This window comes from Esox lucius, chromosome 20, assembly GCF_011004845.1.
Source record: "Esox lucius isolate fEsoLuc1 chromosome 20, fEsoLuc1.pri, whole genome shotgun sequence".
Lineage (NCBI taxonomy): Eukaryota > Metazoa > Chordata > Actinopteri > Esociformes > Esocidae > Esox > Esox lucius.
Window position 1 is genome coordinate 29143845 of NC_047588.1, and position 25605 is coordinate 29169449.

The window sequence follows — 25605 nt, forward strand, 5'->3', positions numbered from 1 at the left end:
TGGGGACACCACAGCAGGGTCTAGAAAGGCCTACCCAATGGTTTACTGTGTAGTTGTCAGGTCAGTGCTACAGTAGGAACTAGGAAGAACCAATGTTGGAATTGACCGGCACTGTAAGTAGTCTGCCTAAATACATAGAGGCCAAAACACACATACAGGCCACTTACAAAAGGCAAAGACTTTGGACATGAATGAAAAACTGATTGAGACACCAATTGCAAAAACCAATGTTTATTCACAAATGAAGGTATCATTTATAAAATGAGTACACAGAAGCATTCTATCTCCTCCCTCCTTTCTCCTTGCCCTGTCTATCCTTTACTTCTTGGAGGGAGTCTTGCTCTGGAGCTGGTAGATTTCTTCACAAGCAATGGAGAGGCCCACCACCAGAGACACAAACTCTTCAAAGCTCACCTCCCCATCACCATTCTGATCCAGGTCCTTCATTATCTTGTCTATGGTAGCTGGGTCCTTCTGGGACTGAGATTGAGTGAGAGAAGGCAAAAGAGAGTGAGTTAGAAATCCTTCATTTTATTTGTCTTTTGACAGCTTTATCACACACCCACCCAGAGAGGCAGAGCGGGGGTCACATAGACTTCAGAAGGCAATTGTTTCAGATTAGAGGAAGGACATGGTGTGTCTAGAGGGACCCAAAGAAAAACCTAGTGGAAACAAAAGCAGCAAGTGTGTCTCTGGTACCTTCAGGAAGCTGGCCAGTTCTGTCTCCATGAGCTGTTTGAGCTCCTTCTTGCTCAGTGTGTTGCGTTTACCATCTTTGTCGGAATAGCGATGGAACACCATGATCAGGGACTCCATGGCACTTTCCAACTGAGACGGCATGACTGCAGAGAGGTTAGGACACTAACAGGAGGGGAGAAACGGGGAGGGCGTGAATTACAGTGGCAGACTAAGTACAGAGGGTGTCATAACAGGCAGGCAAGCAGAGACAAAACACCTGTCTGTAAATATTGAAAAACATTAAGATGGGTTAAAACTTATATTTTTAAAGGCACATTAGAGTCAACTAACAACCTACATCTAGAGAGGTTGGGAGCTGGCTTTCTTTGGCTCTGTTAACACATTCTTTGTTCCATGGTTGCCACACAAACTGATCTTGTTATCACACTCCATCTCCTCAAGCGTTTGGCATCTCCCCTTTCCCATAAGCACATCCAATATCTCGAGTGGAGTCGACAGAATTCAACCCTCCCTCAAGTAAGACATTTTCATTGCTATCGAAGTTGGGGGATTTTAGTGATGGGAAAGGGGATTGTTGCTAAATGCTGAGTAATGCTCATAAAATGAAGCCACTGTAAAAGGCATCTGTAGGCCAAATAGGGTCCTAAAACAATTTGATAGAGGAGACATGGGATTAGAGAGCTAATTAAATATCTCTAATTAATTTTAACACTGTATAATGTGATCATGCTTAGAAAATTACATACATTTTTTGACATGAAGGCTGAATGGTAAATATGTTTTGGTTATTGACAGGTGTCAAGCATATTTTTTGTCAGTCAATACATTTCTAGAAGTATAAATAACTGCAATAAGTCTTGTATATTCTCGCAAGGCTCATGCTAGAATTAATTTGTGATGGGGATACACAAACATTTGCAGTTAGTTACCAGTTCAGAATAGATTAGAAGGCATGTCAGGGGTTTCTGATATATTTCCACCATTGCTGAGGGCTGATTAGTCATGGGGCTTCGTAATGTCCTTATCGAGTGCGGTCAGAAAATATCCAAAACCATTTAACCCAAAACATTGCATGATATAAAAGTTTCATTTCATCTTCAAAAATGTAAAAGTTGAGTTTGAAGTTAATTTGAAACTAAAGGTTCATCTTTTTTCAAACAGGAAAGTTATTTTGTCTATAAAAGAGAAAAGTATTCGAAAAAAATATCTAAATACATGTAAAATGTCACCTCTTCACCAACATCGCCAGTAAAACTAAAATAAAACCGTAGCAACATTAAGTATTTTTAAATGTTGTGTTTTAATATCGAAATATTTGTTTAAAATCAGAATGTCTGAATGACCCAACCCACTCTCTTCCCTTTGCGTACATAACACGGGTTCACACTTCACAATTTCGTGATATGCATACGCGATCTCCTCACATTAAGTCTCCTCACAAAATCTCCTCACAAAAATATTAAAGTTTTACCTTTACCCTTTGACGTTCTTTCAAGAAAAAAGTAAATGTACGACTTTTAAACGATTAGTCAATCTTCTTGCCTCGATGATGGTGACGTCAAATAGGTTCCAGTTGGTGCGTGTCAATGAAACGATTTTATTGACCATTATTATTAATGGGAGGATATCGCGTCTCAACTGCACGAGTGTGGGTTTGGAATGACCACACATATGTATAGGATTTAATTTATTAGATTTAATGTATGATTTTCCCAGCCCGTTATAACTAACCCCGCATACTTTTGTTTAGCCGGTACATCAAATTCAGGAAATGTCCTATCATACATAACTGAACTTGTGAAGCTCAACTGAATTAAAGCTACACATTTGCCTTGGACAAGGTCTGATTAGATAGTGGATGGCAACACACACATTCGAAACTATTATTGTACTTAAGTTTGAGAACTGTATTCCAGTATTCAGTTTGAACAATGATGCTACTTCTCAGTTGGTAAAATTAGCAAACGCTTAACTCACCGAGGTTAGCCGCAGAAGAATCGGGTGAGGAAGTGTACTGCGAAGAGAATGAAAAGTGTTCGAGAATTTATAGACAGCAGCCACCGCCCGTCTGATTATATGTGTGGGAGGGAAGGTTTGATGGAATAAGTGAGTTCGAGAAAAGACGAAGTCATCTCATCATCGAATTCTGCACGATTAGACAATGATTGATCATATGTTTTTTCTCAAATAATTAACGACGACAGATATGCGTGACAAGACACAAGTGCCACAGTCCAGTAGCCTATGTTTGGAAAAACTATTCTCTGAAGTGGGCCAAAGAGTTTAAATGAAGACTTTAGTTATTCGACTATTATTCTGTTTCTGTAGTGTCTCCAGAGAGTTCATATGTTGATCTCTTTATAACTTAGCAGTCCCCCTCTGTAAACCACATTTATTTTATAGTTCAACTGTAGCCTATGCCTTGCCTAACCAACCACTCCCTTTGTATTTTGGAACAGAGTCAAGCAGAGCAGCACAGGGGGCTGAAATATTAATTAACACGGCAGTAATCACCTGGATATGTCGGCCAACATCGGTGTGTGTGTGTTTGAGGGGAGATTCCGGGGGGGAGATCACGTGTGAGGTTTAGATGGGTATATTCAAGGAAAATGTAAAGGAAATGTAGTACATTCCGTGGGTTGGGTCGATGCTGGTCTAAGTTTTGTCGGGGGTCTTGCTCGGCATTCCTTCAGCATGACCCTCATGTAGGCAAAAACAATGCAGAAAAACTGAAACGGGTGACTATGACTCACTAGCAGCTCATGCAGATATAACGGGAAAGCAACACATGGCACATGTCCAACAGACTGAGTCAATGAAGAACTGCCAATTGCAATGTACAATGCACTCTTCAGTAGTTCGCAGTATATTGATAATGTAGAACATTATTAATTCAATACAGCTTCAATATATCGGTAATGTTGGACATCATCAGTTCAGTTACAGTATCAGTGTATTGTTACAACATCAGTAGGCCTATATTTGTAATAACAGCAGAACTGGGTTATACTTATGCAATGCCTTTTCAGGTTGAAGGCATTATTTTCATATCCTCTGCTGTTACACAATAACGTCTGAGAACTGACAAATATAAACCATTCAATTACACAAAGTCATTATTATAATTTCTATCATCCAAAACATGTTTCATTAATAATTTCTTGGGAGTGTTTCTTAAGATTTTCCTTGATCCCTAATTTCACTTTCCAAGATACTTCTTTGCACAATTACATAACATTTGTGTATTTTCATATTTACGTTGGTTGGGAAACAGTGTGGTGGAATTCCAAATGAGAACAAGGCCTCTTCACTGGCTCAGTTGATTTGTAATCCCATGTGACGGTCATTGAATGTATTTTAAATGAACAGTTGATCAAAGTCAAGTTAATTCCTTGCAAGAAATAGAACCTGTTTGCAACAATTCCCAATTCATGAAAGTTCTGCCAATGCCAAGGCAGCACCCCAGGGGAGGGGTGTGGGGACCCTGTTATCTGATTCACCAAAGCCATAATATACTTTGCTACGGAGCCCTGGAGGTGATATTGAATATATATATATATATATTTTTATAAAACATGCTCTCGCTTTTTTTAAACATGCTTTGGTTTTCATACATAAACTTGCTTCAGGTTTTTTGTTGTTATGGATAAAGTTAATTTCAATAGAATACACATTTTTACCTTGGGTCTTAGTGTTATGTGTCCTTGTTCTTCCTTGCCCTTCTGCGTCAGGATATGAGAGCACGTTTTACTAAACAAAAGCACGTTTTATATATTTTTTAAAACAGTCAATGTCACCTCCAGGGCTCCGTACTTTGTTTTTCCAACTGTGTAAGGTTAAATTATTTAAATTTTTTTGAAAATATGTATCCTTTCTAAGGATTTTCTTCTCTATTTACCTTTACTAACACTATGCTCATGTTCTTAACTGATCATCACTCATCCATTTGGTGAATTTACTGTATATAAATGCACACTGGGACATGTGGAAGCTAAGGTCCTCCTGGGATCTCTCCATTTGCCTGTGGAAGGAGAGGAGAACCTCCTGGTTCTCCATAGATCTCTGTATGTACCTGCGGTAGGAGTGGAGGTCCTCCCGGTTCTCCCTGGATGTCTCCTTGTACCTGTGGAAGATATCCAGGCACCTTTTTCTCCTCTTTCACAATGTGATACATGTGTAGTGTACTGAGCAGTTTGTGTAATAAATCCTGTATCAATCTCTTTGGTATCAATCCCGTCGTGTTCTGTTTAATTTCTTGTGACATCATAGTTCTGGAACATCACAGCCAGAACTATAGAATACACAATGATGCATCACAAACGCATCATTTGTACTGCTTAACATTGATAACATGGCACCTTAATTTGCCTCTGTAAAGCAGAACAAAATCCTGATGTTTATAATGAAGTAGATCGTTTTTTAGCTTACATATCAATCCTTCCACAGAATGTGTCTTGTCACATTGATCGTTTAGACCCATTTCCAAAGATATTCTTAAGCGACCTCAAAATATTACAATATTTTACATCATATGTTAAGTGTTCTGAGTGATTACTCTCAAACGGAAGTGAGAAGCGTGCACACCATGCACCTATAAGGAGAACATTTACCTATTGCAGTACTTAAGCAGCACTGTTTCAGGTAGCTCAGTAAAACCAAGAACAATTTACAGATAAACAATTAATTTCAATGGGTTTTAATTACAAATGAGTTAGAACAAAAAAAGTGTTCTTAACCTGATAAACATACCAAAACAAAAGGGACCTCAAAATCAAAATGATGGATCTGTCATGAACCAAAATGCTGAGTACATTGGGGATGATGCTGGGAATGTAAAGACATGATTCTGCCTCTATCTCAAAGAGCTTCCTTTCCCCCACACCTGGATGTATGCATGTGTATGGGCAGGGTGATCTGGGCATGTGTATGGGCAGGAATGGATAGATCTCAGTCATAGCAGACACTGATACATATTGCTACGATATAAAACTATCCAGTCATTAGAGATGAGTGGTCATGGAGCAACGATGTAAGACACTGGTTGGTATGGGCTCCTAAATGGTAACTGGGGGGGGGGGTGTGCCGTCATTGGTTAAACAACACCATTTCTCCCTTTACTGGTAAGTTGATTGGATGAAAACTAAATCTGAAGGATGAACTAGTTCTTCCTCTTGCCCTTGCTGGTAGCCTTGGCTGGAGCTACCGTGGGAACAGTGGCCTGGTATAGACCAGCGGACACTTTGTTGATGTAGTACAGGGCGAAGAGAGAGAATATCAGACTGGAAAAGAAAACAAAAGGAGACTGTCAAGCACAGGCCAAACCGGTTTAAGAACCTCCTCGAGCTGATAGTAATATCAGTACTACTGTCATCATTAGTACTATTAGATAAGTAGTACTTTGTTTAATTCCGTAACTGCTGACAGTGCCTCTGTGTTCATACTCACCATGTGGTGACACACACCCGGTGTACCAGTCCAGAGGCGAACAGGGAAAGGCACAGGCACACCAGGACTGATGGAGAGGGAGAACAGAACACATTATTCACAACTGGCTGCAAGGTGGCACGGCCAGACGCTTTGAAATGGATTCGGCGCATCCCTTTGTAAGTGTGAATACAAGACTTACTCTCAGGGAAGATCTTGACCTGAAAGCCCTTCCCGAAGATGAGGTTTTCCAGGTTATTGAAGGCCTGGGTGGAGGAAGGGTTAAGGAAGGGATACACACGGGTGGGGGGGGGGCACCTCTGGAGGAGTTGTTAGGCCAAAAGACATTCAGCCATGATACCAGGCAGCCACCACACTCAGCTACACATCTTATCTATAAGAAGTCAGGCAGGTTTCAAACTATAAGCCTGCCGGAGTCTACCTAGATTCCACTCTATGCAAAGTTGTCAACTTAACCCCCAAGACACACCCACAATTGTCTCTTCAACATAAAGAGCATGGATCTGAGAACTTCCTAGACTATTTCTACATTGCAAAAAATAAACAAGCAGCAATATTGCAGTGGAATATTTCAGTTGGGCGACGTCAGGTAAGCTAGTGCTGATACGTGTATTTGGTGTGAAGAGGATACAGTGAGGGAGCAGATGAAGAGGACAGAGCCCAGAAAACCTCCCAGAATGGTGAGCAACTCTGTGGAGCCTAGCTGTCTGCTGAACATCTGCATCCCAGCAAACACCAATACAGACAACAGACTGGACAGAACCAGGGATGTGCCTGTGTTCACCGCTGGAGGGATGAGCGAGGGAGAAAATGCAGGTTAAACATCGTGATAGTAATAACCGTCAACTGAGTCCGGAACGCTTAAAATGGTTGATTGTAAACAAATAATTAATGATTCAATTTATTATCTAACTGACAGAATCATGAAAGCCTTTACGATACATTTCACCACACCCGCGCTGTACGAACACGCTTAACAGACATGGACTGTAATCATTACGCCACGTCAGTGTGTACAATCTGAGAAGACTCCGTGTGGAAACAAAAAAAGCAACATCTCTCGGAGCACAAGAAATGTCTTCAAATTCAAATAGCCACAATAAACATGCATTATCATACATTTCAATAACAAAGCCTATACAAATACATATTTTGTCGATTCTGGGAGTTGGGCAAGGGTAGCCTGCACAAGATGTCTCGCTAGTATGTTACCGTGCTAACGTTAATTTAGCAACCAATGAATGACAAGCCTATCTTACATTAACATAACTAACGTTGCACACTAACGCGTATTAAACAGCCTTTGTACCACTGAAGCTGTATGTTCAAAACGTATACATTGATCAAACTAAACAGTATACATTTTTCCATAAAACTTACCCATGTTCAGATGTTTAATAAAGGGACGTTTTCTATATCCTTCCAAAACACAGGAAGCTTAATCTGAAAACATACTACGTTTGTTCAACCCGGACCCAGTAAGAGAGGACACGTTCTCTGGAATGTAAAGGACCAATCAGATCCTCCGTGTCATGTGGACACACCCATTAGTCACATTATTAAGGGGCACATAGAGAAAATGTAACGATAACTTTAATAGTAAAATAATAATATTTGTATTTCACAAGCATGCTACCATCAAACATCACTATTTTTGAAAAATAGTGATAAAATATAAAACATATTCAAAGGAACAAAAGGCTGTGCAATTAAACTCAAACTGTATACATCTTGATTAAAAAAAGGTGAAAATGGTAACCAGCTATACAAAACAATTATATGGCACAAAGGACAATTTAACATGACCAAGAAAGATATGGTCAGCATAGTAGTCAGAAATCATTGTCCTCATCAGGAGATAGTACCTTTGTTCCCAACTACATGTCAATGCAGTGGTCACTTCCTGAAGTGCTGCCCATTAGTGTATCAGCTCTCCATTGAAGGTAGACACGTTTTGTGATTGTTACTACTAACACCCCCCTTATGTTCTTATACACCTGTGTACAAGTGATAAGAAAAACAAACACTACATTCAAGACTGCACATCAATGTGAAATGCTGCTCTTGGTTATAGTGGCTTCTTCTTCAGTCCAAACACTGCGATGAAGAGTAGGATCTCAACAAATGCAGGGAGAACACTGCAGGAGACGAAGAGGAGAAGCATTAAGATTACATTATACCATCAACACAATTTAGAAATGCCCAGGTAACCCAGGAGGTCAACTCCAGGACACACACAAACACACATACAAACATAACATCAACCAGCCACACACACAAACACACATACATAATGCCAACCAGCCAGACACACCTTCAGAGCGCAAACACACATACATAACACCAACCAGCCACACACACCTGCAGAGCGCAAACACACATACATAACCCCAACCAGCCACACACACCTGCAGAGCGCAAACACACATACATAACCCCAACCAGCCACACACACCTGCAGAGCGCAAACACACATACATAACCCCAACCAGCCACACACACCTGCAGAGCGCAAACACACATACATAACCCCAACCAGCCAAACACACCTGCAGAGCGCAAAAATAACCCAATATGTCCAGCACTCCCATCTTTGGAAGACAAAGAAAGACAGGGAGACAGATGCACTGCAATGGGCAGTCAATGCTGGAGAAGACTTCAGTCAGGGAAAACCATACACACACTGACCTGCAGAAAGCAAGGATCCACCAGTAGAATTCACAATCCCACTGTTCAAACAAAAAGAACAGCAGAGCCACAGAAGCAGAGGCATGGGCTGCAGTTGCTAGTGTGTGGATGGATGGTGTATGGGGAAGGAGTCCAGAGTCAGGGAACTTGACCAGACTGCTGAAGAGTGACTCCTCAACCTTATATCCTTGTGTTCTTATTTAGTCCACACCCAGCTAATCTGAAAGGATGGGATAACTAAACATTTATAAAATCTATCAATTTCCTCCAGATGTGTTTAGCCGACACTAATTTTACTTTTAGTCCTGGATTAAATATACATATATGGAGATTTGTATATGTATATTTATATATGGAGATTTGTTATTGATCTTAATTATTTTCGTCCAGGACTAACCTTAATCTGTGTCCGCAAGGCCGTCTCTCAGTTATGTGCATGTATTCATTCTAACCCAGCACAGAAAATCCAGATTTGCTGCTCAAGTAATCATCCATTACCATGAGTTTCCCATTTTTTCGATGTGACTGGCCGAGCAAAAATCATTTTGGATTTCTACGAAAGGCTTTACAAAATGGTGCATTCAGAGTGCTGTGGTAATGTACATGGTTTTGTGACAGGGCAGTTGTGTTTACCGACGATGTGTGTGATTCTGTGAACAGGTAAAGGATACAAAGGAGACCTTGGCTGCAGTTGAACATGGACACACCTGAGAAGAAGCCAGCCAGCTCTATAGCAAACAGACCCAGAGTGACTGACAACGCTACCACCAACCTAGGAGAGGGAGAAAGTCTTGAGATTCATTTTTCAAAACGTTAGTGATTATTTAGGGTTTGACTGTGTGTCTGTTTTCCAGTAAAACAAGGAAAATCATGCAAAGTAAGGACATATGACCAGAAGCTTTGTCTGGGGTTGCGTTTTGGGATAGAATTAAGGTTAGTGTTAAGTACAGGCATTAAGGGTTATGTTATGTTTATAAAGGTACACGGGGTTATGGTTAGGTAAAATAGTTATTGTTAAGGGCACTAAATTATCTTGAAAGCAAAACCTTCAGGGGTTGTGTGTCTGTGGTTGGGAAAGTCAGAGGTGGGAGGCTTACTTGGTGTCCTCATTGTCATATTGCTCCTGTGTAAAATCCAAAGGCAGACAGGCTTCAACATTGTTCTCCTGTGGGACAATCAATGTGATTATTTCAGATATAGTAAGTGTGGAGTACCTGGCCTTTAAATTTATGAGTATTTACATTTTAGTCATTTAGCTGACACCCTTATCCAGAGAGACATACAGTAGTGAGCATTTCCAACCTGTTCTGCCATGGGAATCAAACCCACAATCTCTGGCATGACATGGCAAGCTCAATGCTCTACCAGCCGAGCTACACAGAGCTACGTCCAGTAATTGGGTTAATCATAAATGGGTATGAGCTAATCCATTTGCTTTGATACACAGGGCAGTTTATAATTCACATTAGTCCAGATCGGATGAACTTTCCTGTGTGGATATATTGATTGAATAAGTTGTTAAACTGTTGTGAGCATTCAGGCAACATATTAAATGTATGTATCATAAGCTGAAACTGAAAGTTGCAAGTAGAAAACAGGAAATCATAAATTGGACCAATGGCACACTTTCTTGGCTAACTTAACGCCTCCACTTTTAGGCGTATTTGAAGTATAAATAATGCTGATGTGACTGTTCATTTTCAGACATTGTGGGGCGGCACTCTGTCTCCAGAAGCTTCTGTAATAAACGGATGATACGGAATTGGTATTGACCTGACTCCTGGTGTGTTATTCTCCTTTCCATCAAACCAACTCGGGGAAGTGTTAGACTTCAACACCTGACACACCGTAATCTACAATATAGATCTAGAACAATTTCATAAATAACATAGATACAGACATGTAACCAGCGATATACTAACAACCTAGCCACACGTTGCAATTGCTTGGAACTAGTGACCTTACCCGTGACCAAAAGATGGTGATGACGATGACGAGATGAGCAGTGAGAGTCAAGAAACGAGCAGGAACCAGGTTCCCGACTGCAGACATTGCTCCAGCAAATGTTTCTGTAAAAGACCCATAGTTAGAACAAGCAATGAAAACTCTTACAAACAGGCGAGCTACTTAAAGTTAATATTTCCAACACTAGGAACAAGAAAATATGTGGGCTGACCTGATCCTGCTACAGTGCAATACAATGTTATCAACGAATTTGTACAGTTCGTTTCTTAACTGCCAAGAAAACGATACAATGAACTACAGACTAACGTTAACTGTAGTCGCAAACTCACCCTGCTAGCAGCAGCAGTGCTAACTAGCGATTACAAACAATAACTTCGGAAAGTACAAGAACAATGGGTGCAATTCAATTCGTTAATTCGTATTTGGAGCCAAAACCTAGACAGATTTCCTTATTTATCTCCCATGATGGATTGCAACCACTTAGATTATCTAACATTCTCTTCAGTTGCAGTCCCGGTTTGGCTTGTCTCGTTGCTACAACAACGTAATCTGGGGTGCGTTCAGGATTACTGAATGGTGTCGTAAACGTTTAGAAGCAAAACAAGTTGAGGATGAGGAACCGTCAAGAACTCTCCTTGAACCTACTATTCCGCTAGCGTTTTATGGATTTACAATAATACCTCGCCATCTAGTGGCAAGAAGAAAAAACTGTTATTAAGTAACGTAAATGCATCAATTTCAGTGATTTCCTTTCACCAGAGGTAGCTGATATTACATTTTTTGAAAGTGAAATATTTTAATCCAAATGTACTCCAAATAAACCAAGTAACAGTTGTTATAGCTTCCTAATTTCCCACTTCGTTTTGCGATGTAAACAATATTTTGGTGACAATAAAATCATTTAAATTGAAATAAGGGCTAATGTAAAAAAAAAATTATATGCCAATAAAGCCATTTAATTGAAATTGAAGAGAGAGAGAGGGGGGGGGGGCGGGGGAGAGGGAGAGGGAGAGAGAGACCGATGTAGAGAGCATTTCTAACCTGTCTCCCTCATCTTTAATCCCCACGCATGCGCGACCCCCATTTCTATTTATTAAACATCACCTTATCAGAGCGAACCCCCAGTCACAACGAAGAAAATATACATTCTGTCAGGCGGGCTAATTGGGTATAGGCGAATGACTAACGTTTTATTATTTTCATTTATTCCCCATATGACAACTAATGTGAATTTTAGGAGGCCTATGCAACGAGTGTGATATTGGCAGAACAGGCTACGTTCGCATCAACTACTGCGTGTGTTGGTCTATAAAGGATGGCTGAAGCGGAATTACAGGCGTTTACATCCATGATGGACGCACTGGTTCAAATAAGTGTAAGTATAGTAAAGATGATTAATTTCCTCTTATTTACTATGAACGTGATTTGGTAATGTGTGTTATTTAGTTTTATTCTGTGAACTACCAGTCATAGCAAACATTGAGTTTAGCTTAAGCTACATGTATTTTAGTTTAATCAATTGGCCTGGTTTAGATTAATGTAAAAAATACATATAATTCAAATGTATCTTTTACCTGTGTCTATAATGTCATTAATATAACCATATTTTGAGCTGAACTGTTTTCACAGTAGCCTAGGCTATAGGCAACTGAGGCCTGCAAATTGTGGCATCACCATCAGCAGGACCGTGTCAGCATCCTTTATACACAATTCCAAGGCAATAATGTGACATTGGCAGCTGGTCCTATAATATTAACTGAAATTAAATGAGAAATGAATGAATCCAGAAATGATGTCCGGGTGGTATTTGGCAAAACACCAATACTTTGACAAGCCATTGCTCAATGTTTGGCTGAAAATTGAGGGATTAGGGGCTAAATTTGACTGGTTAAAAGGTCACAGCAATTGAACCGATATGTTTGTTGTCTGGATAATGCGGACCCCAGCATGCAGACAAAAACAAGGATTATTTTTTGCTGTCTCGCGACATGTGGAGCCTGAAACGGACGATGATCGTCGCCATAGAAACGGGATGCAGGGAGCGCGGTCACGCGGTCTCGGAGCTAGACTAAGGTCTTGGCTCGCGCAAAACCGAATGGCAGAAAAAAACCTGCGTACAGAAATTATAAGGACCCGCTGACACCGAGTATTCTGATTTAACAGAGCGAGCAATGTATAGAGAAAACGGTTGATAGAGTAGAGGTGGAGTAGACTAATTGTTATTGAAGCATAATCGATATTAATGCTATTTTCCAGGTAGCCAGTAGACTTGGCCTATCGAGTTCAATCAATATGCCTGGTAGGGGAGGTGAAGTTGCCTATGTCTGGACTTTTATTAATCCCATCCATATGCCCTGTAAAAGAATAACCTTCTTTGTATTTTTAAATCAAATATAATATTGTTGAAATAATATAGGCAGAGCCAAAGATACAAAGAAAGCATGTTGGCCAGATAAAGGTGAAATTAGCCAAAACAACTAAAGGAAATTTGGGTACATGGGCATATCTTTTGTTTAGGCAATATTATCTTTTGGCAACATCTACATACTACATGCTATATTGTACTCAGTGCTTGACTTGAGATGAAATAAGTGCAGGTACTGACAAATTGCACATTAAACTATGTTTATCAACATGTATGTGTTATTAAGTGTTGTTCCATTAAAGTAGCCTATCCCAGACGTCCCAGACATCTCTTTTGCCTAAAAAAGGAACCAGAACGCTGTTTTCCTAAAATTTGAAGTACCAGAATGCTGTTCCGAACCGTTCCGTCCCAAGTCAAGCAATGATTGTACTGTACCTTATGTCCAATATCATAATTTCGTTACAATAAACAGTTCTATAATGTACGATTATTTTCCCCTCCTGCACTCGTGTTATTCTGACTCGTTCTGACTCCTGGTTCATGTCCCCCTCCTCTCTCCAGTCTAACATGAAGAGTATGGAGCGGGAGCTGCACTGTCCGGTGTGCAGTGAGATGGTGAGACAGCCAATTATTCTGCCGTGCCAGCACAGCGTGTGTCTGCTGTGTGCTGCTGAGGTGCTGGTCCAGAGAGGCTACCCTCCCCCAGATCTCCCCCCGGAGCCCAATTCCCCAGCCGCCTCCCCCAACACGCGTTCTCCCCGCGGGGCACGCAGACCACCACCCAAGACCAACGACCGCCTGGACCGTGTCCTCAGAGCAGGTGTTTGTGCTGGACACGTTTTCCTTTAGCAGCCAGTGAAGATGGTCAGGTCACATGGAGGACTCATTTCATATTATTTCTTTTTTATGTGTGACCTGAACTGTGTGTGTCTGCGTGTGTGTGTGAACTAGCAGGTGTTTTAGGTTGGTAGCAGGTATTTTAAGAGTGTGTTTCTCTCCTTGTCAGCATGTATTTTCATACGTTCTTACGATCCCTGTTGTCTCATCTTCTCACCCTGGCGCGGTCTGGTATATGAAGCATTTGTCTCCACTTCTATCAGGATGGGTTGGAACTATAACACGCTTTCTTCCCGATCCTTCCGCCGTTCTTCCTGCCTTACCCCCTCCCCCCACCCCAGGTTATGGGACATATCCCGGGCGCCGCCGTAAGGACATGGCTCCTTGCCCCATGCTGTTCCCCTGTTCGTCCTGCCACACAGATGTGGAACTCGGGGAAAGAGGACTGGCAGACTGCCTTAGAAACCTCACCTTGGAACGCATTGTGGAGAGGTACACACACACACATTTCGCACAATTTTCTCACTTACATTGCAAATGCAGGTTCTGCACCAATTCCACAGGAAGTGAAGAGAAGCACATAAAGAATGAAAAGTCAATAGTGCTTTAGAAATTGGACAGAAAATCATTGCTTTCGTTACAGGAAGTAATCTCCTCTCCTGAGGCAGGACCGAAAGCTCGTTTGGGAAAATGAAGCATGGGTGCTGGGGTGTAGAGCACTCACTACTTAGTATAAAAGAAACAGAACTTAGTTGAACAGCAAGTTGACATTCTGAACATTCTGAGAGATAAATAGACATTCTGATTCTTCATTCATCATTTCATTTAATTAACTAGCAGTGATCTGAAAGAAACAAAGAGGAAGCCTTTGAAGACTTTTGAGATCCAGAGAGACAGGATAGGGGAGAGCTATGAGAGAGCCATGGTTTTCTCTGTTGGTTTTTGATGCAGCAGCAGTTTGAGAGCAGTAGTTTTCAGCTGCAGATGCTCCCTCCCTCCCCCTTCCCTGGAGGGGGGTTTGTCTTCGTCAAGAAAGCGTGACTGGGCATGTTAAGCGTCCGTAGCTCGCTGGAAGTGGAAGTACTGCAGTGCAGGACCACAGCTCCGAGAACGTCTGAAGGATCCAGGTCAAGATGTTCTATATAAAAGAACCCAAAACATACCGCTAAAAGTACAGAATAGGACAGACCGTGCGGACCAAACATGTAGCTCATAACCCACGTTTTCAGCTCCCATTATTCATTCCTTCAACCTCGCCCACTTCCTGTCTCTCCTCTCTAAAGGGATATAGTGGACAGTGACTTCACCATTATATCTCCAGATTGCCCTGTACTGTCGCTCGTTAACGCTCTTCTTTTTCTATCACCCCGCTAACCTCTTCTTTCCCCCCTACCCTCTCCCTCCAGGTACAGACACACAGTGAGTCTGGGCAGCATGGCTATAATGTGTGGCTTCTGCAAGGGCCCTCAGTCTCTGGAAGCCACTAAGGGCTGTGCTGACTGCAGGTCCAACTTCTGCAACGAGTGTTTCAAGCTGTACCACCCCTGGGGCACGCTTCGCTCCCAGCACGAACACATACAGCCCACCAACAATTTCAGACCCAAGGTGTGTGTGTGTGTGTGTGCATTTTACTGTCTTCATGAAAGTGATATTTTTGTCTCATATAATTACTGTCTGTATTTATCTCTTCTGTAAGTCATTTACTTCCCTCAAATGTTCTTCTCCTGTCCCCCGGTTCTCCTCTCTTTCCTCCTGCCCCCTGATCTCCTCTCTTTCCTCCTGCCCCCTGATCTCCTCTCTTTCCTCCTGCCCCCTGATCTCCTCTCTTTCCTCCTGCCCCCTGATCTCCTCTCTTTCCTCCTGCCCCCCGGTCTCCTCTCTTTCCTCCTGTTCCCTTTAGGTCCTGACATGTCTGGAGCATGAGCAGGAGAAGTTGCTGTGGTATTGTCGCTCCTGCCAGAGGCTTCTCTGTCCTCTCTGTAAGCTCCGCAGGGTTCACCACGGCCACAAGGTGGCACCAATCGCACAGGCCTGCCAAGCACTGAAGGTGACAGTCTGTTAATGAATGAATCTAACTATCTGTCTGTCGTACCCCAAAACTAGTTTGTTATTTGAATGATTCTATCCAACTATCCGTCTGTCGTAGCGCAAACCTACATTTTTGTTCAGTAATCTAACATCTTTCGTTTCATGCTGTAGGACAAGATCACCAAGGAGATCAACTACATTCTTGCCAATCAGGACACAGTACAGGCTCAGATCACTCAGCTGGAGTGTGCCATCACTCAGATGGAGGTAAACTCTCTTTTTTCATTCTCTTTCTACAACACACTTCCCGTCCTTTGTCTCCCGTCTGAACCCACTCCCTGTCTAGTTGAACAGTGCGGTGGCCAAGGAGCAGTTGTCCCAGTGTGTGAGGGAGCTGGGGGCCGCCCTAGCGGAGCGGCAGGGGGCCCTGACACTGGCCCTAGAGGGCACCCATCTGAGGAGGGGGGAGGCCCTTTCTGCCCAGGTGGCTGAGAGGAGGGGCCTGCTGGAGAACGCAGGGTTAATGGCATACACACTGGAGCTGCTCAAAGAAACAGACCAGCCCTGCTTCGTGCAGGCTGCACGGATCACCCACAACAGGTATGGCTGCCACAACACACACACCTTGGTTAGATAAAAGGTGAAAAGGTCATGCACTATCTAATGTATTGTGTGGATCCCAGAAAGAGTAGCTGCAGCATTTTGAGGTAGCTCATGGGTATCTTTGTTAAAATCCCTAAACATTTATAGGATGGGTAATTATCATTACAATGTTACATATCAATTTGCAAGTTTGATGTATTATGCTGGTAAACGTTATTGTTTATAACTCCCCCCCTGACAACTTACAAGCAAAAACGTTTATGATTTTACAGTTACAAATCAGTGTGCAATATTGCTATCCAACTGGCCTGCTAACTTATTGTTTGGCTCAGCCTGTGGCTTTCAAAACATAGCTTACCAGCTTGCTAACAGCTGCAATAGCGTATTGAGCCACAAATAAACCGACATTTAGACTTCACTTCACATTAAAAAACCTAGTCGACTTGTTAGGCTCACAGCTTCAGTAAACACACTTTACTGAAGCCTAACAAAAGTGTAAATCCACAACATAAATGGACTGCCAGAGCTCTGGGGTTTAAAGAGGTACGCTGAGTAATCTTAAAGAGAAATTGTAGCGAGGGTAAGGGCATTTCTGCCATGTTGATGTGTTAGCATACTTGTCATCCCTCCATCATCTATTGGAAAGGCATGCTGGGTATCTGAAGCAAGCCTGTTCAAATAGATACATTTTAAATCCAAAGTAGGTAAATTCCAATAATCCAGCAAAAGGGCACAGCTGTGGGGGACACAATAGCAGCTGAGGTAATTGCATAGTGGCTAATTACATTAGCCAGTTTCATACTGCTGCTGTTACTCAGTGGGCCATCTTAATGACATTAACAATAGTGTCTTGTGCAGTGGGGTTTTTATATGTAAAAAAGTGGTGGGGCACAAACCATTTCAAAATATAGGATACGTACCAGTAAAGCTACAAAACTCCCTCTTGCTTCTGATGTGTTTATTTAACACAACATACAGCGTGGCTCTAGAAAACACTTTTAAAGACAGAGAGGCTTGCTTCTACCAGGTGTTGTAGTAAACATACTGGAGTGAGAGAGACCTTGTGTAATTGCTCTCCTTCTCTCTCACACACATGTAAAATTACTACTGTCACATTTACAAACCTTAATTAGGAATGCAACCAAGCTCAGAACCAATGTGCCTACAGGGCCATACATGAACAGCAATGAGCTCAACACCACTGAAGGCCACAACAAAGAGGAAAGACAACTTTTTAGGGATACAGATCCATTATAAGATGAGCATGGACACACTGACACTCATCACAATCTATATCAATCGATCCAGCACAAAAATATGACCAATGCATGGACCAGCACCACAAAGGCAGGATGATAAAATATGCTTTCACTCACCAAGGCTGAGGGCTCACTTGAAGAGAAAGGTGGCATGGCGGTTCTTCCTCTGGGCAAAATGTTCTATGACTTTGTGAATTAAGTCATGTAGCTGCTGAATCAGCTGGCTTTCGATGGACAACATGGCCAATGTGTTGAGTCGCGGCTGTCCCATGGTATTGCGAGTGAAGGTTTTTACCCTCTTCAAGGTGGAAAAGTTCCTCTCTGACTCGGATGACATAGGTGTTGTTATGATCATTTTCAGCAGAGTGACAGTTTCAGCAAAAACCTCCTCTAGGTTGTTCTCATGGATGGATCTTAACAGAGACAGGGCCGTCTTACCAGTGTGAAGCTCAGTGTGGCGATACAGAGTGGTCAGCCCAGACTTAAACTTTTCCTCGTTTCCTAGAGGCCACCACCATCAGTCTGAGAGATCAGCTTTTCTCCCAGCTTCAGTGGTTCCAGCACACAGTTGATGCTATTAGAGAGGCCAAGTCCAGTTTTATCTTTCACTTCCACAAACTCCAAAAACTTTCCTGTCACTGTATTGTCAGGCAACGTTTATCGCAACACAACCACCATTTGTGATTTACAGGAGACATCAGTTTTCTCATCTGCCTGTATGGCATCAAATGATGTCTTGTCCACTTGCTTGGCTATCTCCTCCCTGTACACTTCATACATACAGTCTAAAAGTAAGTTTTTTACAGTGCTAGATGTCCCTTTGAAGATGGGCTGAGCGTCATAGTGCCTCTGAAGTCTCAAATCACCTGCATCTGAATATTCCAGGATTCCACCGATTCGTCGTGCCCCCGTAGTGCGGTTTCACATTTTCCACACAGTTTAATAAATGTTATGATCCGACTGAGAACGTACCTGTTTTGCTCCACTTGTTTTTTATGCTGCTCAATGGAGCGCCTGTATGCACTGTCAACTTGGGCTGTGACATTTACCCTTCCAAGTAAGCCCAATATCACAGAATTGTCCAGAGGACCCCGCTGCTCTCATGTTTTGCAATCCTCACAGAAAAATGTTTCAAATCTTTGTAACCCATCCTTGACCAAGTACCATCTCCACCAAATAGCAGACATGGAAAACAGAAGAGTGCCTTCTTTTGTATGCTAACCGTTAGCCAGTTCTTCTTCAAAAACCACTCCACGTTAAACCTGCAGTTACTTTTACCAGCAGTTTGAGTGATGACAATATCCCGTGGCTGATGGGCACCAAGTCGCTTTACTTCAAGTTTCTCCTCCAAATTAAGGGTTTCAACCCGGTTCTCGAGTATGAAATCCACTTCATTCATTTTCTCAAGTTATCTGGTGTTTGTGAAGCTAACAAGCTAGCTAAGACAATCTACCCTCCTCGCTCTTCTTGCAGACTAATGTTGGTGCCAGACAGACAATCAGGTCTGAAATACAAAATTACGCTGTAGTGGGGCTACCGGCTGTCAGCCCCACTTGGCATCAAATTCATGTGATCTACATTGATCATGCTAACATTCTGAGCATGTGTATTAATATTTTCACCCATACAATGTACATTGCATTGTGAGATAGGGGCTAGCCCCACATTCACGCTTAGCCTATGGCTGACTACTGCAAACTCGAATCGGCAGAATGAGTCTGAAGCAGCAAGGCAGGGACCAATGAAAATGAAATAAAATCCTAACACAATATATATGCAATTTAGGAAGATGCTATATTCATAGATAATAAATTATAGGAAATAATCTTAGAGAAATAAAAATAACATAATTTTGTTGCAGTTTCTTTCTGGGGCTGAGCCCCACATGCCCCTAATGTCCAGTCGCCCCTGGTCTTGTGGGTAGTTCAGACCAAATCGGAAAATAAGCGAATAAAATATATATACACTATGTATATACATACCTTTGCAGTTATAGAGAATCATATTGCGACACAACTATGTTAGTTGATCTTTAACTTCGCTGTGTTGTTCCTTTACAAGCTCTGCTCGCTAGGCTTTAACACACACGGTAGACCTTGGTGTATAACACAAATAAGTGTGTTTTGTGTCCTCTCTATTTTCCCCCTCCTTATCCCTCCAGACTGGTAAAAGCCATAGAGAACCTGCAGTGTTTCTCACTCTCTGCAGACCCTTCCTTCAGACACTTCCATATGGATGCAACCAGAGAGCTACAAGTAATCAGCAGTATGGACTACATAAAAGGTGTTTTTTGTGTGTTTACGTTTTCTACTTATATGATGGGGACCTAAGGTTCTTTGTGTGTATGAGTATTACTCAGGTTTTACTAACCTGTGAGTGCCCACCAGGAAACATATTATTTCCAGTTTAGAGAATACATTTCAGTTTAGGGAGTAGAAAGTAACAGGGGTCACCGTTTCAGTTAAGTTGTGGTTTTCAGGTTGAAGTTTTTTAAAACCTCACATTTCAAGCTAGATGTATAATATGTTTTTATGTGCATATCTATATGTAGAACCACTACCATACCGTTATATGTATAGAGATTCCTACAATGTGTTTTGTCTGTGTGTGTCAAAGGCTAGATCATCCAACCCATCTAAACCCACCACTCATATAATTCCCTGTTCCACTCTGCCTCACGCCTGCTGCAGCCCCATTGGCTCCTGTGATTGACACTCAACGGACACTAGCCTATGACCAGTTGTTCCTGTGCTGGCGACTCCCCCAGGACTCCACCCCTGCCTGGCATTTCTCTGTCGAGTTCCAGCAGCGAATGGGATTGACCGAGGCAGGCTGGGGAGGAGGGGTCAGGAGTCCAAATGCTCCAGTGGCGTGGCAGCGCCTGGAGGAGGTGGGCGGGACTAGCGCTGTGATTGATAGACTGGAGATGGACAGTGTGTACGTCCTGAGGGTGAGAGGGTGCAATAAGGCGGGGTTTGGAGAGTACAGCGAAGAGGTCTACCTGCACACGCCTCCCGCACCAGGTGACACGCACGCGCTGTTTCTAATCTGTTGTCGGGAGATTCTTTTACAAAGTCGACGTCTCTCCTGTCCATCCATCCCTTCAACATCTCAATATTCTCTTCGTCTGTTCTTCTGCCTGACCCGCTTCCTCTGTTCTGCAGCCCCGTTCATCCTCTGTCCACCCGTTTATTTCACCATGCCCCCATCAACTCTTTCACCTGGCTGATCCACTGTTCTTCTGCTCAGAAATACAGAATCTCCCTGTTTGTCCTCGCTCTTTGTTTTCATCAACATTTCTCCGTCTCTTCCTCCCTAACCATCCCTAGATGTGAACAATCCCACAGTCTCCGGTATGAGTAGGTGTTCATACTGCTTACTCATAGAGATCAGCCAATATCTGTCCTGTCCGTATTGCGTTTAGTCTCTCTCCCTCTCTAGACCCATCGCTCGTTCTTTCTTTTCTGCGCGCACTTTAAAAACAATTTCCTGCTTTGCTCATTCCCTCTGTCCTATCCTATCTTTCCTGCAGTGTATTTCTCCTCTAGCTGCCTGCGGATGGAAGCAGGTCTGCTCTGGTTCACTCCTTTCTCTCCCTGCTGCTATACCTAACCCTCCCTCCTCTCCTTCTTTCCTTTTTTCTCCACTTCTACCTCCTCCCGCCGCTCCTCCACCTCCTCTCCCTCCTCTCCCTCCTCTCCGTTAGTGTTGAGTTTCTCTCTGGACTCTCGCTGGGGGTTGCATGCAGACAGACTGGCGCTGGGTAAAGGGCAGACGTATGCCCGCAGTGTGCCCGGCCTCTCCCTTCTGCAGGCCGCCGACCGCTCTCTCACTTCCTGTCACCTGACCTCTGACCTCCTCATAGGAGACCTGGCCATCACCCAGGGCAGGCATTACTGGGCATGCTCAGTAGAGCCCGGCTCCTACCTGGTCAAGGTGAGACAGAAAGATGGCGTGTGTGTTTGTGTGTGTATGTGTGTGTGGGGGGTTGTAATAGTCAATGTACTTAATCTTCTCGCTGTGTTTTTCAGGTGGGAGTTGGACAGGAGACCAAGCTCCAAGAGTGGTTCCACCTTCCTCAGGACATGGCCAGCCCTCGGTGAGAGAGGAGAGGGGGAGGGGGAGGGATGACCGACCAAGGGAGGGAGACGGAGGGATGACCGAGGGAGGGAGATGGAGGGTTGACCGAGGGAGACGGAGGGATGACCGAGGGAGGGAGATGGAGGGTTGACCGAGGGAGACGGAGGGATGACCGAGGGAGGGAGACGGAGGGATGACAGAGGGAGACGGAGGGATGACCGAGGGAGGGAGACGGAGGGATGACAGAGGGAGGGAGACGGAGGGAGGGAGACGGAGGGATGACAGAGGGAGACGGAGGGATGACCGAGGGAGGGAGACGGAGGGATGACCGAGGGAGGGAGACGGAGGGATGACAGAGGGAGACGGAGGGATGACCGAGGGAGGGAGACGGAGGGATGACCGAGGGAGGGAGACGGAGGGATGACCGAGGGAGGGAGACGGAGGGATGACAGAGGGAGACGGAGGGATGACCGAGGGAGGGAGACGGAGGGATGACCGAGGGAGGGAGACAGAGGGATGACAGAGGGAGACGGAGGGATGACCGAGGGAGGGAGACGGAGGGATGACCGAGGGAGGGAGACGGAGGGATGACAGAGGGAGGGAGACGGAGGGATGACCGAGGGAGGGAGACGGAGGGATGAAAGAGGGAGACGGAGGGATGACCGAGGGAGGGAGACGGAGGGATGAAAGAGGGAGACGGAGGGATGACCGAGGGAGGGAGACGGAGGGATGACCGAGGGAGGGAGACGGAGGGATGACAGAGGGAGACGGAGGGATGACCGAGGGAGGGAGACGGAGGGATGACCGAGGGAGGGAGACGGAGGGATGACCGAGTGAGGGAGACAGAGGGATGACAGAGGGAGACGGAGGGATGACCGAGGGAGGGAGACGGAGGGATGACCGAGGGAGGGAGACGGAGGGATGGGGAGAGAGAGGTGACAGTGGGAGACAGATGGAGGGTGTTGGAAGAGAAGCGGTTCCAATGACACTGAAGCTGACAAACTATACTCTTTTCTTCCCCCATCCTCTCTCATCCTCCTCTACCTCTTTCTTCCTCCACTGCCTCTTTCTTCCTCCACTGCCTCTCTCTCCAGCTATGACCCAGACAGCGGCCATGACAGTGGGGCTGAGGATTCCCCAGACTCCTCCCCTCCCTTCTGCTTCCTCACTATGGGCATGGGCAAGGTTCTCTTACCGCAGGGGGCAGCAAACCCACACCACAGTACACACAGCACCCACGGTAACCATGGAAACAACCATGGCCCCCCCACGGCCCCCCTGCCTCCGCGCTTGGGGGTGTGTCTGGACTTTGAGAAGGGACGGGTCACGTTCTACGATGCCCATTCGCTACGTACCCTGTGGGAGGGGCATGTGGATTGCTCCGCTCCTGTGTGCCCAGCCTTCTGTTTCATTGGTGGAGGAGCACTGCAGCTGCAGGAGCTGGTGGCCAATCGGAGTACGGAGGAACCAACGCCCAGAAGGGTCACCATCCAATCACGAGCTACCAATTTGGGTAACTGAAATTGAGTGGTGTGGAATGAAGTGCAAAGCACCTTTATAGACTTTATGTAAACTTTTTTATGCAAATGTTAATGATTTACAGTATGCTGAATAGAAGAATGTCCAGGTCCTATTGTGGGGAATCCAGTGGGTTGTGGATCATTCTGGAGGTTACCTCAGGACTCAGGTCACCTGAGAGGTCTCCAACCTTTTCTAGCATGAGAGCTCATTTAAAAGAAATGTTACGAGATCCGCATTTTCTTTTCTAGCTTTGAAATATGCACTTACCTTCTGCAGGTCCTTAGCATAGAAGACAAAGTACTGCACTAATTTCTGTCATTATACCTGGTAAAATGTCAGTTTATGAACTAAGGGGACCCAAGCAAAAACTATGATTTTTTTAAAATTCTAAGTTCTGAATCCGAATAATGATTTCTTAGTTAAACATTCTTGATTATAATGTTTTTTTGTGTTTATTTTCTTCATTCTCAAAATGATTATGGAGTCCGTGTCAGTGATTAAATTAAATAAGAACCTTTGAATTTTGATTTATGCAATTCCCCTTCATCTGTTGCTTTTAATTGTTTATCTAGGAAGAGAGGAATGTGTTTATATAGTGATGGTTCTGTAGCTCACTGCTGCTGCTCATGTCTTGACAATGTTTAATAACTAAATTTACAGGTTTTAGGGCAAAGCATTTTATCAACCCAGAAGATAGTTGTTATTAAACTGGCAACACAGAGAAATCCACAAATGCTCACACAACACAAACAGACAGGGGCTTAAAAAGTGGATAGAAATTGCCTGACAATGTTAGGTTTCGCTTTCTAAGCCAATAATGACTAAACACGGATGGGATAATATCAGTGCCGCACTTGTAGATAGTAGCTTGCGGTGTCTGGTACGTGTTCAGTTTGTTCATAACAGTCTGTGGTAGAAAACATGAAAATGTCATGTGCTTTCAGAATTGCTTGGAGTGCTACTCCTGAGTGGACTGTCAGCTACTGGTAATTGTCGATGGACCTCTTGAAGACCCCTAGAGTATGTAGGTTGCTGTCATGACAACTGTTGTTTCGTTGAATCTGAAAAGGACTCATGAGTGGGACTTTACATAGATCTTATTATATGAAATCAAACCAAAAAGCTCACATTCTGGCAGTTCTCTCATAGGCTTCAAATATGTATTACAAATCAAGAGATAGTACGTATTTATTCAATATTCTCAGAGCAACAGAGCTTAATGTGATTACAGATTGTGGAAAAAAAATATTTGTATAAATCATGTGTTGATGTCAGTGGGAAAATCTAGGATTTGTTTGTATTCAGTTGATTTAAAACAATATTTGTTTCCATCTTTCTCATCTAGGCTGGCTGATTTAACTTTTACAGTTTTTCTAGGTTTTGTAATCATAGCTGTTCTGATTACAGTGGTTTATTTTCACTCAACAGATTGTTTGTTACTAGAATGATGGGTATTACAAGGTGAGGTCCTGTCAACGATCAGACTGTTAGTAATATTCACATTGTATTTTGAATGTATTTGTGAGAGTGAGTTTTACTGTGTGTGTATTTTTTGATGTGAGAGAGAGAAAGATCGAGGACAGAAAGTGAGGAGTGTCCAATCTGTTTTTCAGAGGTCTGGCTGTGACCATCATGCTCTCTGTTCAGAATGGTCTGTCTGTAATGTTAAATTACCTGCTACCTGGCAGCACAGCACCTCAATGACTTTAGACTGTAGCATTTCCTAACCTTAAACTTTGTTATGCTGGCAGAATGTTTGTAAAATGTACTGAGAAACAATGAATAAACAGTTCAACAGGTTTCACAAGTATATTTATTTATTTCAGGAGACCTACCTCTCCCTAATTATGATCAGAAGGTTTGTGAAATCCATTCAAGAATCCTGCATACTTAGTGTATTTTATTCTGATGAGATAATAATGAAAATAGTCAAAAAACTAAAAGTCACATTTCAATAGGACAGAGCAAATCAATGTAACTCCACAAGGTGGAGTTACATTGAGGGGAAGGAGCAGTGAGCTAAACAATTGTTTTGAAACTCTGCCTCTCCTCTGCTTATTGCTTCTGTGATTGTTGTCAGTGCAACAGAGAAGGATCCAGGGGAGTAAATATTAC

The 25605-nt window shown here is 43.3% G+C and overlaps 4 protein-coding genes across 8 annotated transcripts; 1 reads left to right on the forward strand and 3 right to left on the reverse strand.

The window, feature by feature from the left end:
* Nucleotides 1-215: 215 nt before the first annotated feature.
* s100a10b (S100 calcium binding protein A10b) lies at nt 216-3379 on the reverse strand. Of its 2 annotated transcripts, none has more exons than XM_013139445.4 (4): nt 3214-3379; nt 2677-2713; nt 700-861; nt 216-480 (listed from the first exon to the last, which is right to left on the reverse strand). In XM_013139445.4, exons 1-4 carry the CDS (start codon nt 3231-3233, stop codon nt 319-321), a joined length of 381 nt encoding a protein of 126 aa, XP_012994899.1. In that variant the 5' UTR covers nt 3234-3379; the 3' UTR covers nt 216-318.
* Nucleotides 3380-5379: 2000 nt separating this feature from the next.
* On the reverse strand, nt 5380-7621 carry krtcap2 (keratinocyte associated protein 2). Its single transcript, XM_010894417.3, has 5 exons — nt 7525-7621; nt 6776-6930; nt 6326-6389; nt 6145-6211; nt 5380-5978 (listed from the first exon to the last, which is right to left on the reverse strand). Exons 1-5 carry the CDS (start codon nt 7526-7528, stop codon nt 5858-5860), a joined length of 411 nt encoding a protein of 136 aa, XP_010892719.1. The 5' UTR covers nt 7529-7621; the 3' UTR covers nt 5380-5857.
* A 98-nt stretch (nt 7622-7719) lies between these two features.
* On the reverse strand, nt 7720-11408 carry tmem107 (transmembrane protein 107). Of its 3 annotated transcripts, none has more exons than XM_010894415.3 (6): nt 11127-11408; nt 10798-10901; nt 9930-9997; nt 9504-9604; nt 8694-8790; nt 7720-8282 (listed from the first exon to the last, which is right to left on the reverse strand). In XM_010894415.3, exons 2-6 carry the CDS (start codon nt 10882-10884, stop codon nt 8213-8215), a joined length of 423 nt encoding a protein of 140 aa, XP_010892717.1. In that variant the 5' UTR covers nt 10885-10901; nt 11127-11408; the 3' UTR covers nt 7720-8212.
* A 474-nt stretch (nt 11409-11882) lies between these two features.
* Nucleotides 11883-25289, forward strand: trim46a (tripartite motif containing 46a). Of its 2 annotated transcripts, XM_010894418.3 has the most exons (12): nt 11883-12172; nt 13724-13982; nt 14341-14491; nt 15406-15604; nt 15900-16046; nt 16199-16294; nt 16374-16627; nt 20051-20172; nt 20580-20912; nt 21596-21825; nt 21921-21988; nt 23064-25289. In XM_010894418.3, the coding sequence occupies exons 1-12, from the start codon at nt 12113-12115 to the stop codon at nt 23488-23490; spliced, it is 2346 nt and encodes a 781-aa protein (XP_010892720.1). In that variant the 5' UTR covers nt 11883-12112; the 3' UTR covers nt 23491-25289. The 2 variants fall into 2 exon arrangements, with proteins under 2 accessions (XP_010892720.1, XP_010892723.1); XM_010894421.5 differs by lacking the exons at nt 21596-21825; nt 21921-21988; nt 23064-25289 and adding an exon at nt 21054-21571.
* Nucleotides 25290-25605: the final 316 nt, after the last annotated feature.